The 15,179-nt window shown below is 45.0% G+C and overlaps 1 protein-coding gene across 2 annotated transcripts in view; it reads left to right on the top strand.

Annotated features, from left to right (window-relative positions):
- Nucleotides 1–1,362: 1,362 nt before the first annotated feature.
- The window catches only part of SPTLC2 (serine palmitoyltransferase long chain base subunit 2), a 120,860-nt gene continuing 107,043 nt past the window's right edge, over nt 1,363–15,179 (top strand). The window contains exon 1 of one of the 2 annotated variants that reach the window (XM_073349295.1): nt 1,363–1,578. In XM_073349295.1, coding sequence (XP_073205396.1) covers nt 1,453–1,578 — 126 coding nt within the window. In that variant the 5' untranslated portion in view covers nt 1,363–1,452. Of the gene's footprint in view, nt 1,579–1,860; nt 2,148–15,179 lie in introns of those variants that run through there. The other variant, XM_073349296.1, reaches the window with a different exon arrangement.

The raw sequence follows: 15,179 nt of genomic DNA, 5'->3' as shown, positions 1-15,179 counted from the left end.
ATGGAGTTACTCTAGATTTATACCACTGTGACTGAAAGCAGAATCTGACCTAAACATTTTTAAATAGCATGTCCCTTCCTCTCTCAACTAAGGACATGAAAGTTACAGCTCAGATTTTAGCCTGGTAAGACATCCTTTTCCCACGCATTCTTCAGTGTGTCCTCCAGCAAAAACTCAAAAGTCAAACCCTAATGTAAAATCAAACAAATAAAACCCCCCCAAAAGACACTTCCCAAACTTTGGACACCCCTTTCCATGTTTTCATTGTGCATCAAGCAGTGAAGGGTGAGCACAAATTCTGACTTTTTGCGTATCACCTTTTCCATGGAGTAATTCCTATGTGAGGCTTGGTGACCCAACTTCTAATTGGATGATTAGATTTATTCGCAGAATAGATACCATATTTCTGTACTCTTTAATTTGCCATATATATATATATATATATATATATATATATCCTACCTTCAACTACAAGGTCTTGTTTATGCTAGAGCTTGTAACCAAGTTTGAAACTGTTTTCAAACACATCTACAGCCAGGTTTCAACAAGTTATCATTCATGCCTGATATGGGCACCAATTCAGCAAAGAATTTAAGCACATGCATAACTTTATGTACAATTTTAATTCCCACTGACAATTTCTGCTGGGTTGCTGCTTGCAGGGGTTCTCAAACACTGGGTCCTTCCTCCAGCTGGGTGGGGGCTGAGTTATACCTCCTGCAGAATAAGCCCCAGTCCCCCTAAAGAATTCAAAGCTTTTAAGGTCGGAAAGGACCATTAGGCTCATCTTACTCTGACCCCTGCACAACACAGGCCAGAGAATTTTACCCAGTAATTTCTCCATCAAGCTCACACAGGAGCCAGCGGTGGAGTCACACAGGGGCCGGCCACGAGGGGCCCCAGACAGGGACAGACCAGAGGTCCAGGCACAGCACTACACAGGGCTCTACGCGACTGTCCTGCATCGAACCCACCCATCCCGTCACTGGCTAGAGCCCACCCCCAGACCGGCTCTTCTATCCTGTCATTGGCCAGCGCCTACCTTTAGATCCCGCCCACCCCCGAGGCTCTGTCCTGCGATTGGATAGCTCATGCTCTTCCCTTCGCCGTCTGTGGTTCTATGCCGGGAAATTGGTCAGCTCGTCCCCTGGGCCTCGCCTGGCCTGGATTTTTTTGCCCTGTGATAGGATATGGCCTTTCGATGGCCCGGCCCTCTTCCCTGCTTCCCGCCCCCCTTTACTACACGGTCTTGTCCTTGGGCCGTGCTCCCTTTGGCCACGCCCCCTCTCCCTCGGCCCCTTGTCTCACGCAAGCGCAGATGTATTTGAGCGCTGGCCCCGCCCCCGGGTGACGCGAACACGTGTGATTGGCAGTCAGGTCGGGCTGGGCTTTCGCGGCCCGGGGAGTGGGGGGGTGGTGGGAGACCCCAAGCGGCCGGACGAAGGCGGCAGGATGGAGCGGCCGGAGCAGGGCCTTGGGGAGCCGGGCTCCCACTCCCGCGCCAACGGCTGCAGCCTGATGGGACATGGGGCGCTGCGGAACGGATACGTGCGGGGCCTGCTCGAGGCCGAGACCCAGGTGTGGGGCCGCGGAAGCCGGGCGCGGAGGGGCTGCTGGGCCGGGGCTCCACGGCGGGCGCGGGCGCCTTAGCTCGGCCGCCCGAGGGGAGGCGTGGAGCTGGGGCCGGTCCCTGCCTGGGGTGGCCAGGGGCCAGCGTGCGGCGCGGAGCCTGGCCCGGCTTGGGGCTCCCTGCGCCGTAATCAGGCGAACGGGACGCGCCCCTCCCGGCTTGGCCGCCCGCGGGCTCCACAGCGAGCGCTGCCGCTCGGACCCGCCGGGCGCTGGCTGGCCGCCTGGCTCCGTGGGGACCGCGCGGGGCGGCAGGACAGCCCTGCTCCTTGGCCTGAGCGGGACTCGGCCTTGCGGAGATTCCGGGGCCCGGTGTGGAGGCGCAGATGGGACGTGGCCTGAGGCGCTGGGTGCCCCGCGGGCCCTGGTACGAGCGGAGGGGCTTCCAGCCTCCTAGGCTCCGGGGCAGGGAGGGCCGCACGGGTCCTCACTGCGGCTCCGGGGAGCCACCTGGTTCTCCTGTCACGCTCACGTTGGCCATGTGCCTGAGGCTGCCCAGCCCTGACAGCGGGAGCTAGGTGAGCTGCAGGCTATCTGCTTTCCTAGGGCTGGCTGGGGAGGAGAGAGCTGGCAGAGCCTCAGAACGGCCCACCTGGTCAGACCAATGGTCCATCTAGCCCAGTGTCCTGCCCTAACAGGGTGGCCAGGGGCAGGTGCTTCAAAGGGAATCAACAAAACAGGGCTATTACCAGGTGATCCATCCCCTGCCCTCCAGTCCCAGCTTCAGGCAGTCAGAGGTTTAAAGACAGCCAGAGTCCTTCATGGGGTTGTGTCCCTGACCATCTTGGCTAAAAGCCATCGTGGGGACTATTCTCTAGGAATTTACCTAATTCTTTTTTTGAACCCAGTTGTACTTTTGGCCTTCACACCATCCCCTGGCAATGAGTTATGGAAGTTGACTGTGCTTTGTGTGAAGAAGTACTTCCTTTTCTTTGTTTTAAAACTGCTGCTTATTAATTTAATTGCGTGGTCCCTAGCTTATGTGTTACACTTCCTTACTCACTTTCTCCACACCATTCTTGATTTTATAGACCTCTGTCATGCCCTCCCTTAGTTGTTTTTTCTAAGCTGAACAGTCCCTAATCACTTTTGTTTCCCTTCTCTGTACTTTTCCCAATTCAAATATATATTTCTTTAAGATGGTGGGACCAGAATTGCACTCAGTATTCAAGGTGTGGATGTACTATGGATTTATATAGTGGCATTATATTTTCTCTTAGTTTCTATCCCTTTCCTAATAATTCCTAACACTTTGTTAGCTTTTTTTGACCGCTGATGCACATTGAGCAGATGTTTTCACAGAACTATCCATGATGATTCCAAGATCTTTCTTGAGTGGTTACAGCTAATTTATACTGTACCACATAATTTTGTATGTATAGTTGGGATTATGCTTTTCAATAGACATTACTTTGCATTTATCAACACTGAATTTCATCTGCCATTTTCTTGCTCAATCACCCAGTTGTGAGATCCCTTTGAACTCTTCACAGTCTGCTTTGGAGTAATTTTGTATCATCTGCAAACTTTGCCATCTCACTTTTTACTCCTATTTCTTGCTCATTTATGAATCTGTTGAACGTCACCAGTCCCAGTACAAATCCTTGAGGGACCTTACTGTCTACATCTCTCCAATGTGAAAACTGACCGTTTATTTCTGAGCTTTGTTTCCTATCTTTTAATTAGTTACCAATCCATAAGAGGGAAGATACTGTCATCCCATGACTGCCTGTTTTGCTTAGGAGTGTTTGGTGGGGGATCTTGTCAAAGGCTTTCTGAAAATCCAGATACACTGTATCCACTAGATCACCTGTGTCCAAGTTTGTTGAACCCCTCAAAGAATTGTGATGGATTGGTGCGGTCTGATTTCTTTTTTTTAAAAGCTCTGTTGACTCTTTCCCCAACATATCATGTTCATCTATGTGTCTGATAATTTTGTGCTTTACTCTAGTTTCAACCAACTTGCCTGGTACTGAAGTTAGGTTTACTGGCCTGCAGTTGCCAGGATTGCCTCTGGAGCCTTTTTAAAAATCAGCATTACATTATCTACTCTCCAGTCATCTGGTACTGAGGCTGATTTAGGTGATAGGTTACATACCAGTTAGCTGTTCTGTGTCATATTTGAGTTCCTTCAGGGCTCTTGGGTGAATGCCATCTGGTTCTGGTGACTTATTAATGTTAATTTATCAATTTCCCCCAAATCTCCTCTATTTAGATCTCAGTGTGGGACAGTTCCTCAGATTTGTCATCTAAAAATAAAGGCTCACAAGTGGGAATCTTCCTCTGCAGTGAAGAGCGAAGCAAAGAATTCATTTAGCTTCTCCCCAATGGCCTTGTCTTCCTTGAGTGTGCCTTTAGCACTTTGATTGTCCAGTGACCCCACTGATTGTTTGGCATGCTTCCTGCTTTGGTGTACATAAAAAAATATATATATTCTTTTGCGAGTTGATCTTCAAATTATTTTTTGGTCTGCCTAATTATACTTATACACTTGTCACAATTTATGTTCGTTTCTGTTTTCTTCAGTAGGATTTGACTTCCAGTTTTTAAAAGATATGTTTTTTGTCTCTAACAGTCTCTTCTACTCTGTTTAGCCATGGTGGCATTATTTTGGTCCTTGTGCTGTTCTTTTTTAATTTGAAGTGTATGTATAGTTTGAGCCTCTATTATGGTGGTTTTTAAAAAGTTTCTGTTCAGCTTGCAAGCATTTCGCTCTTGTGACTGTTCCTTTTAATGTCTGTATAATTAGCAGCCTCGTTTTTGTATAGTTCCCCTTTTTGAAGTTAAATGCTAGAGTGGTGGGTTTCTTTGGTATTTTTTCCCTACAAGGATGTAGTTAAATTTCGTTAAAAGAAAAGTACTTGTGGCACCTTAGAGACTAACAAATTTATTTGAGCATAAGCTTTCGTGAGCTACAGCTCACTTCATCGGGTGCATGAGCTGTAGCTCACGAAAGCTTATGCTCAAATAAATTTGTTAGTCTCTAAGGTGCCACAAGTACTCCTTTTCTTTTTGCGGATACAGACTAACACGGCTGCTACTCTGAAATTTAGTTAAAAGAAGCTTAACTGGATGTGTCTAAGATGATGGGGTGTGGGAAGATTTTTTTGGGGTGCACTGAGGATGATTTCTGTCCTTGTTACTGAAGAAGTCTGTCTACTTTGTGTCCTAGGGGTTTCTGTTTTGGGAGAATAGGTGCGTGGGGTTTTTTTTTTTAAATCCCCATTTGCTGCTGGCATCTTTGATGGCATTAGCATTTAAAAGTGTATCTTTCCATCTGTCTCTGGCTAGATGATTGTGGCTGTTTCTCTCAGGTCTTCTAGACCTTACTACTCTGCTTTTGTGACCTTCAGACTGGGTTAATGCAGTACACTTTGCAAGGAGCTACAGTTGAAAATCACTCAAAATTTTCCAGTGGTGCAGCATACAGGCAGGTTGGCAAGCTGACAGCTGAAAGGAACATATTACACCATCTTTTTGGTCATCTGTACTTGCTTCAGGGGGCTATTCAAGGCACTGACTTTGATCTCTAAGGTCTGATGACTTGGGTCTCGGCTATTAGTGTGATGCTTCTATTGCTGTATGCTGCAGTGACAGTTGAGCTCTGGAGCGAAGTCTGCAGATCAAAGTGTTGGGTTTGGATGGATATTCTCAGTGAAGGGCCCTAGATTCTGGAATGTACTTCTGCATTGATCTGTCAGAGCTGGAATTTGTTGATCTTTCAGGTGTACAGTAAAACCAACCTGTTCTTCCTGTGTTTAGGTGGCTGGATGTGGAATTGGATGTATCTTATTAATTAAAACAGAAAAATCAGAACTAGTAAATATCACATGTAACTGTTCAGCTGTTGGGCCAACTCCTGCTCCTTATTTACTTAGTCTGGCTTTAGATCAGTGAGATGGAAAGGAAAAGCTGTGTATTCCTTAATATATTCCCTGTGCTGTCTGCTTGCTTAATTATATGGACCTAAAAGTGCTACCTAGCTCGTACCACCCACTTAGCCTGGGTTATTCAGTAAAATCAGTGTTTCTGTGGGGTGCCCTCTATGCAGGGCCTTTTGGCAGTCTTTAAAACAAACTACATGCTCAGTATTTGACTGGAATGAAATTTTCAATTTTTGGGAACTTTTAACTTTAGTGAAAACTTCAAACTAGTATATAACTGTGCTTGGAGTTTTGATGCTTAATGTGACAGGATAAGTAGACAGAGAATTGGACTAATATATGATAAGAATAAAAGGAGAGCTGTTTGTTTTTTTTCCCTAGCCAGTTTGAGATTGCTGTTGTCTACGTTGAAGAAATGAGAGGATAGACCAGGGTGCTTTGTGTAACAGATCTGACACTTTTTGCCATCTGGTAATAGGGTTGCCAACTTTATACTCGCACAAAACTGAACACCTTTACCCCTCCCCTTCTCTGAGGCCCAGGCCCCGCCCCCGCTCACTCACTCATTTTCACCGGGCTGGCTCAGGGGGTTGGGGTGGGGCTGGGGATGAGGGGCTTGGGGTGGGACAGAGGGTTAATGTGTGTGGGGGGGTGAGGGCTCTGGCTGGGGGTGCAGGCTCTGGGGTGTAGGAAGGTGCTCTGGGCTGGGGCAGTGGTTGGGGCATGGCGTGTGGGCTCTGGGGTAGGGCCAAGGATGAGGAGTTTGGCTCTGCATGGCTCCTAGAAGCAACAGCATGTCCTCCCTCTGGCTCCTACATGGAGGCACAGCCAGGCAGCTCTACATGCTGCCCCGTCTGCAGGCGCCAATCTTGCAGCTTCCATTGGCCATGGTTCCCGGCCAATGGGAGCTGGCGCTTAAGGCAGGGGCAGCGCATGGAGCCCCCTTGCTGCCCCTATGCTTAGGTGCTGGACGGGGGACATGCTGCTTCTTCTGGGAGCCACGAAGAGTCAAGGCAGGGAGCCTGCCTTAGTCCTGCTCTGCTGCCAGCTGGACTTTTAACGGCCTGAGCTGCTAGGGTCCCTTTTTCTTCCGGGCGTTCTAAAAGAAAATCAGACAGCTGGCAACCCTGTCTGGTAAGGAAGGAAGGTAATGTACTTCACAGTAATATATTTAGTGAAGGAAATTGGTGATGTTACATTGACAGGTAGCAACCAGGATGAGAACTGTGATTACTTTAGGATAGGAAAGTATTCAGCATCTTTTATCCTAAAACTCTTGTTCAGCTATACACATGGCAACTACTTCATTGCCCAAAATACAGCTGTATCTGGGAAAGTGGGGAGGACGACACTGTAATTATTTAACAATGAACAATGTCCAACAATTTAAAGCAGAAAATAAAGAGTACCTTAGCTAACTGAAGTTGCTGATTTAAAGTGTTTTATTGGTGGAATAGGCTTGGGATTATTGTGCCTTCTCTCGCTCAGAATAAAAAGTAGATGATAGGACAAACTAGATAAAATGGCTAAAAATAGTTCAGTTTCTCTTTGAGGTGTGCCAGCTGTAGAAACTGAAGCACGGTTTGTGTATAGAGGTTTGCCAGAGGATAAAATGTAACCAAAATTTTCAGTACTGGCTACAAATGTGTATGTTTGCGTGAATTAAAAGGAAAATGTAGTTAATGTTTGTGAGGGGGGGGAGGGAATGTGGAGGTAACATGACAATTCATCATGATGATGGCGGGCATTTTGCCTAAATGTAGCTTTCTTGTCCCATACTTCCCTTACCTGTTTTTTTTTTGTCGTTTAGATTATAAATTGTGTTTTAGTAGCACCCCATCTCTGATGTCTTGTGGCCTGTAGATGGTACCTCAGTACAAATAGTAGATATCATGTGAAGTTAAAATGACTGACTACTAATATTTATGATGCTTAATAATCCCATTCAGTCACTTTACTTTTTGACATTTTTTTCAAAGGCTTTTTGGTGATGGGACAGGTTATATTTTTGGCTTGTGCATTTGGAAGGGAATTCATGGCCTGAAGTTAGTGTGATTGGGCAGGGAGAGACATTTCACTTTTAGTTCAGTTAAATAGATTACAGCAGAAGCTGCTGGCCAAGGCATACCCGGAAATTGACTGTGCCGGAGGAAGTAAAAATTTCAGATTTTCATTTCCAAAATGTTTTAATCCGTAAAGAATCTCAATGCAATATCAGAATTGCATAGCTTTCGTTGTGTAAGGGTGACTCTAGACATCTGTTAATAGCAAGACACAAAGAAGCACAGCAGCTGAACAATAAGGCCTTGTGATTCCTTTTGGTGTTTGCCGTCACTGGATACTATGTTGAGACAGGAAAAATGTTCAGTTACTTGGTATAATCAGTTTATGCATGATGACCACTGAAATTATTACAGGTTGGAATGAAATAATTAGGTGGCTGGGTAATTATAGTTGGAATACTTGACTTATTCAGTGGTGCTCTGTGTTTTTTAAAAAAAATCAGTTGAGTGCTGCCTTGCAAAACTTGCCAACCTAAACACAAAATCTGCGTACTTACTGTTTACCATGACTGGAAAAAGCTCCATAGATCTTAATCACCTTCCACCCCACCCCTCAAAAAAAAAGCAAAACTTTCCTGCCCTGTGTGGTTGGCTGGGCTAGTAGTATTTTGCAAGGCTATAAAATTTCTGAAACCACTGGGATTTAGCTGAATCTCAAACCGTTACTTTTTTCCTAGGCTTTTAATTGAGTTGGTGATGAAGTTTGAAGTTTAAACCTCATAGTATATTGTGCTTTTGCTACTAAAAAATCTTTAAAAAAGAGAAGTGAAGCAGCGGTGAATTTTATTTTTATTTTCAAGAAAAAGCTTTCGTTTTGTGGTAAGGAAATTGTAGCAATTTGTACAAATGATTCATCCTTTCATCCCCTTCTGGTTATCCTGTTGTAATTCACTATGACTGCAGATGGACACAACTCCTACTAAAAAGACTTAGGCTGATATAGTATTTGGCATCTTGCTTCATTAACAATTCACAATGCAGGTGTGTTATAGCTGTTCTTTAAGAACTCCATTTGCTTCAAAACAGAATTCAAAATCTTTGTCCTAAAATACAAGGCACTTAATGGACTGGGAACTAGCTAGGTCAGAGACCCCTTTACTTTCAATCCTTCAAAATGGCTATACTCCACAGGAAAGATGCAACTTGACAGGCCCAGGTTATGTCTATCAGAAACTTAAAATGGCGTTCTAGGCAGTAAAACTCCTTTCCATGAAGATCAGACTGAGACCAAGCATGATGGTCTGCCACTCTCTACAACTCCCTATTCAATAAAGCTTCCCTCAATGAGCGCATCATTGTTGTTAAGGAAAGGAAAGGTCCTACACAATCCCACTCCTATGCCTTGAAAGAACAGAAGAGGGAAGAACCTTTTTGCTCTGGGATTTTATGCTGTGTAACTCTGTGCAGTGTGCATAGCAAAATGAAAGGTGAAGCATGAAATTTAAGATAAATACTGCCCTTATATTGACCTTATTTAATAACTTATTGAATTTTCAAGACATTATCTTCCTGCAATCACATTGTGTGTTGTAAATCCTAGACTTGTTTTGTGAGTCCCCGGGCTGTTTGGCTGTGTTGGGCATGGCTACTTATAGACGGGAAAGGAGACTGATGTTGCAGGGCTTCTCTTCTTAGCATAAGCGCAACGTGCCTCAGGTGGCAGTGGCCAGGATTCATCACCGAATTTGATCCTCTGGTTTGGATCATTAGCGTCACTGGTGCATACTGACTGGGAGTGCAATGTGACAGGAATCAAAAGCCAAACATAGTAGTATTGGCAGAGAACGTTAAGGGGACATGGCAAAGTTTCTGGGCAGCTGTCGTAATACAGTGAGCCCCACGGGTTTTGGAATTGGGGAAACTTGCCTTCTGTTCCCATCTTCTCTCCTGATTTTGGGCAAGTAACTAACTTAAAACTTGAATGCTTGAAAGTTAGGTACAGAAACATCCCCATTTAGGTACCTGAATAAAGGGGCTGATTTTTCTGAGGTGCTGAGAACCTACAGCTTGCATTGACTTCAGTTGCAACTGTGGGTGCTCAGTAGCTCTGAAAATCAAGGAACTTTAAAGTGTCTGAATATGGATTAAGGTGTTTAGGTTTGGGCACTCATATTTGCAAGTGTTGGCCTTCACCTCTCTGAGCTTTGGATTCATTGTCTTTAAAGTGGGAGTGGTAATGTTTACTTATCCACGAATAGCACTTTGAAATCTACTGATGAAAAGCCTTGTGGGAGTTCTAAGCACAGTGGACCCCATTTATCTGATCTGATTAGGATTGGAGGATTATCAAAAAATTGGGTAGTCAGGAGAATGGGCGGGGCTTGGGCTGTCAGCCCCGGGGGCGGCACTTGGTTCAGTTAAGATGGATAATGGAGACTCAGATAAACGGGGTTCTACTGTACTGATGATGCACTTCAGAAGGAAGTGAATTAAAAGTGTAATGGGCTACTTAACATGGAAAGAACAAAAAGCAGATGAAGGTTGAAAATGTAAACTACCCTGCTTCCCTTTTGCAAGAGAGTAATCAATAGCACAATGACTAGAGAAATCAAGGAATGCAGGAGTGGGACCTAGCTTACCTCAGCGTATTCACACTGGCAAAGCCCAGAGAAACCCCAGAGTGCTGAAGGGCAGGCAGAAGTTTTGTAATCACTGGCAACTTGATGAATGCTTGAAAAGCGGGCATGGTTCCGGTAGAAACTTGTGAAAGGGCTTGTCTCAAGTCTGTATGCTGTTGTAGACAGGGACTCCCTTCAGCACTCTTTCCAGCATCATTGAATAAAGATGCAGTTCCCCACTTGCAGGAGGTGGGGAGCCCAGGGAATTATATCTGTATGTGCGATTGGTTAATTTGTTAGGGTGAAGGTTTTCCTTAGGGTACAGAGAGGGGGTGATCCTTGTGGCCAAACAGATGAGCTCAAATTATCCTCCCAATTTCCTTCCAAGTGGGAGGGAGTGACAGTTTAAAGAAATGCAGCATAGACTCTTTTTGGTGTTACTCCAGGGTGAGTTAAAGGTGGGAGGTGGAAGTGTTCATCTTAAAACCATCTTAAAACAAACTACTTAAAAATCACTTCCTCCCCTCAAGGACTGAACTCCCCATTTTCCTCTCGCAACAGTGGATTCCATCACTGCTCACAATGGATGGGCAGGGAGCCAACCTCATACCACCTTGGGCATTAATGAGGGCATAAGGAGTTGCTAGAGAAGTAACAATCTTAAATAGGGTCTTGGAAGGTTGAAAAGCCTTTTTAGTCACATCTAGCACTATGTGAATAACAGTTCCTCTCATCCTTCGCTTCCCTGCCAAGTTCTGTGTTCAGGTTTGTGTGTCCCTGTTAATAGTTAAATCTCCTCATAGATCCCTAGTTGTGTGTGTGTGTGTGTGTGTAGATCTCCGGAGAGGCATGTTTCTGAAAATGAGTTGAAGGACCATATTGCAGTTAAGGAATTCTGATGGGTGGAAGAAGAATGAATGAATTAAAAAGGGGAATATTTCTTATTGTAATAGAGCTAAGGGAGTGTGTACGGAGGATCTGATCTCATTCATGCTTAATGTAGATTATTCTATTTAGTACCTGAGTATAGCATCATAGTGTTAGAGAAAATAAAGGCCGGCAGTTTTCAGAACTAAAGGAGTTTGTTCTGAAGTATGCATGTGGCACAACAGGTGGGCAGATGGTCACCACCAAGGGAAAGTGGAGGAGTGTCTGTGCATCACACTGCTACCCCCCCCCCTTTTTTTCCCCCAGATATCTGATGTAAGCATGGGTTGCTGTTGGAGGGATTGGTAAAAGTGGGTTTTGGAGGAAGTGTTAGGAGAGGGGGAGGGTGGTTTTGCATAGGGGATCAAGGTCTAGAGTTTGCATGGGAAATAGCCTTTCCAGTGGCAAAATGGCCTAAACTGGAGCATATTTTGCCTTTGCAGTTTGTTCATTGTCACTGTACTTTTCTCTAAATCAGGTCGGCAACCTTTCAGAAGTGGTGTGCCGAGTCTTCATTTATTCACTCTAATTTAAGGTTTCGCATATCAGTAATACATTTTAACGTTTTTAGAAGGTCTCTTTCTATAAATCTGTAATATATAACTAAACTATTGTTGTCTGTAAAGTAAATAAGGTTTTTAAAATGTTTAAGAAGCTTCATTTAAAATTAAATTAAAATGAGGAGCCCCGGGCAGTGTGAGTGCCACTGAAAATCAGCTCGCGTGCCGCAGGTTGCCTGCCCCTCCTCTAAATGGTAAAAAAAAAAAAAAAAAAAAAGCTAGTGCTGCTCTGGGAACCTATTCACAGTCGCCCTACTGTTGCCCAAAATGTGAGAAGAATTGGATGGCAATGACAGGACATTTTAATAAGCCAAGATGCCTTTACTCAACCTTCCATGGTAATTTGTTGGAATTTGATGATAATCTCACTTCAGTGAAGAAACTCTTGTGAACAAATATTTTCGGTAATGTTGCAACTCAGAGTGGGTGCGTACAGCCATGCGCTTTAGACCTGCCCCGTTGCCATGTTTTTGATGATATATTAAGGAGTGATCTTAAAAGCTAATCAAAGCTGGGTCTGGTCAGAATATGGATTTGGGGCCTCTAAGGAAAGGGCAAGATTCTGCAAGAAGTGGTGTTACTAATTCATAGGGCATGCTCTTCCCTTTGAGTAGTACTAAGGAATAGTTGGTACAACATAAAAAAGGTTCAGATAACTTCAGGTCATTAAAGATACTATAGCATTTCTGTCAAGAGAGGGGTAGCACCCGCTTCTTCGCAGTCAGCAGTGACTCTCAGCCAACATTGTAAAGCAGAAGGGTTTATTAGTTGTCTGGAACACAGCATAGAACAGTTCATGTTAGCACAGGAAGTAGGAACATTCAGCAAAGTCCATCTTGGGAGGGGGAGAGTCTAGGGCTCTGGATTCCCCCTTCTCCCAAGTCCCAAACCAGGAGACTGACTAGCTTCCAGCGGCCCACCCTTTGTCACGCCCAGTTCCCCTGGTCTCTTTCCTGGGCAAACAGGTTACCTAGCCTACGCCTCCCTTTTCAACTCAGTTGTAGCCTGCTGGCTCTTGCAAAGGGCCCTAGTCATCAGTTGCCAGGATACAGAGTGTCTGGCTATTGCAGAAGTGGGCAAACTATGGCCCGCGGGCCACGTCTGGCCCATGGGACCATCCTGGCCGGCCCCTGAGCTCCTGGCCCATGAGGCTAGCCCCCGGCCCCTCTCCTGCTGTCCCCCCCTCCCCTGCAGCCACGCGGTGCGGCATAACACTTTGGCGGCGGAGCTGCAGAGCCCGGCCTGACCCAGTGCTCTGTGCTGTGTGGCTGCCAGCCAGTGGTGCTCCAGGCAGCACGGTAAGGGGGCAGGGAGCATGGGGTGGGGTTGGATAGAGGGCAGGGGAGTGCAGGGGGTGGTCAGGGGCATGGATGGGGTCGGGGAGGTCAGAGGGCGGGGAACAGGGTTTGAATGGGGGTAGGGGTCCCAGGGTGGCAGGAAGGAGAGGTGAATAGGGCGGTGGGGGGCAGTTGGGGTGGGGAGTCTGGGGGCGGTCAGGGAGAAGAGGTGGTTGGATGGGGCAGCGGTCCCAGTGAGGGCAGTCAGGAAGGAGGGGGGCAGCTAGGGACAGGGGGTCCGGGGGTGGTCAGGGGACCAAGAGCAGGGCAGGGGGTGTGGATGGGGTAGGGGTCCCTGCGGGGCTGGCAGGGGGTGAGAAGCGGGGGGGTCAGATGGGGGCGGGGGCTGGATCATTCCTGGGTGTTTGGGGAGGCACAGCCTCCCCTAACTGGCCCTCCATACAATTTCAGAAACCCGATGCAGCCCTGAGGCCAAAAAGTTTGCCCGCCCTTGGGCTATTGTCTGGTCACAGGCAACTAGAGGCACTCCCACCTGCCTTCATGTAAAACATTAAGAAAATTCCCACTTCGTCACAGACTGTTCCACCGCTAAGCATGTGTTTGACACTGTTGTTGTATTCTCTTGTTTTTACTATGCTAAAAATAGTTGAATCAAGTATTGCCAAAAGCTTTTTTAGCTTTAAAGGGTAATTAATCTTAATAGTACACACGGACCAAGATTTTTAGAGATGACTAATGATTTAGGTAACCAGCCTGAGCATGGACCATGGAGCTTCCTTTTGTCTCTAAGGAGTTTGACCTGTATATATGGGCTGTCGATTAATCGCAGTTAACTCATGCGATTAACTAAAAAAAATTAATCATGATTAAACAATAGAACACCAATTGAAATATTTCGGATTTTTTTCTATATTTTCACCTATGTTGTAATTAAAATCAAAGTATATTATTTTTGATTATTGTAAACAAAAGAAATGGTATTTTTCAATTCACCTCATTGTAGTGCAGTCTTTGTTGTGAATGTGCAACTTACAAATGTAGATTTTTTTTTGTTACGTAACTGCACTCCCAAACAAAACAATGTAAAACTTCAGAACCTAGAAGTCCACTCAGTCCTACTTCTTGTTCAGCCAATCGCTAAGACAGAGAAGTTTGTTTACATTTATGAGAGATAATACTACTCTCTTCTTCTTTACAATGTCACCAGAAAGTGAGAACAGGCATTTGCATGGAACTTTTGTAGCCGGCATTGCAAGGTATTTACGTGCCAGATACGCTAAACATTCATATTCCCCTTCCTGCTTCAGCCACCATTCCAGAGGACATGTTTCCATGCTGATGATGCTTGTTTAAAAAAAAAAAAATGCGTTAATTAAATTTGTGACTGAACTCCTTGGGGAAGAATTGTATGTCGCCAGCTCTGTTTTACCTGCATTCTGCCATATATTTCATGTTATAGCAGTCTCGGGTGATGACCCCAGCACATGTTGTTCATTTTAAGAACGCTTTCACTGCAGATTTGACAAAACACAAAGAAGGTACGAATATGAGATTGCTAAAGATAGCTACAGCACTCGACCCAAGGTTTAAGAATCTGAAGTGCCTTCCAAAATCTGAGAGAGACGAGGTGTGGCACATGCTTTCAGAAGTCTTAAAAGAGCAAAACACTGATGCGGAAACTACTGAACCCAAACCACCAAAAGAGAAAATCAACCTTCTGGTGGTGGCATCGGATTCTGATAAAGAAAATGAGCATGTGTCAGTCTGCACTGCTTTGGATTGTTATCGAGCAGAATCAATCATCAGCATGGATGTATGTCCCCTGGAATGGTGATTGAAGCATGAAGGGACATATAAATCTTTAGCACATCTGGCACATAAATACCTTGCAATGCTGGCTACATCAGTGCCATGAGAATGTCTTTTCTCATTTTCAGGTGACTAAACAAGAAGCAGGCAGCATTATCTTCTACAAATGTAAACAAACTTGTTTGTCTGAGCGATTAGCTGAACAAGAAGTAGGAATGAGTGGGCTTGTAGGCTCTAAAATTTTACGTTTAATTTTTGAATGCAGTTATTTAATACATAATTCTACATTTGTAAGTTCAACATTCATGATAAAGAGATTGCATTACGGTACTTGTTTGAGGTGAATTGAAAAATACTGTGTTTTGTTTTTTTACAGTGCAAATACTTGTAATCAAAAATATTAGGTGAGCACTGTACAGTTTGTATTTTGTGTTGTAATTGAAATCAATAT

This window comes from Lepidochelys kempii, chromosome 6, assembly GCF_965140265.1.
Source record: "Lepidochelys kempii isolate rLepKem1 chromosome 6, rLepKem1.hap2, whole genome shotgun sequence".
Lineage (NCBI taxonomy): Eukaryota > Metazoa > Chordata > Testudines > Cheloniidae > Lepidochelys > Lepidochelys kempii.
Note: the sequence above shows the minus strand (reverse complement) of the source record. Positions and strands in the feature narration are given on the sequence as shown.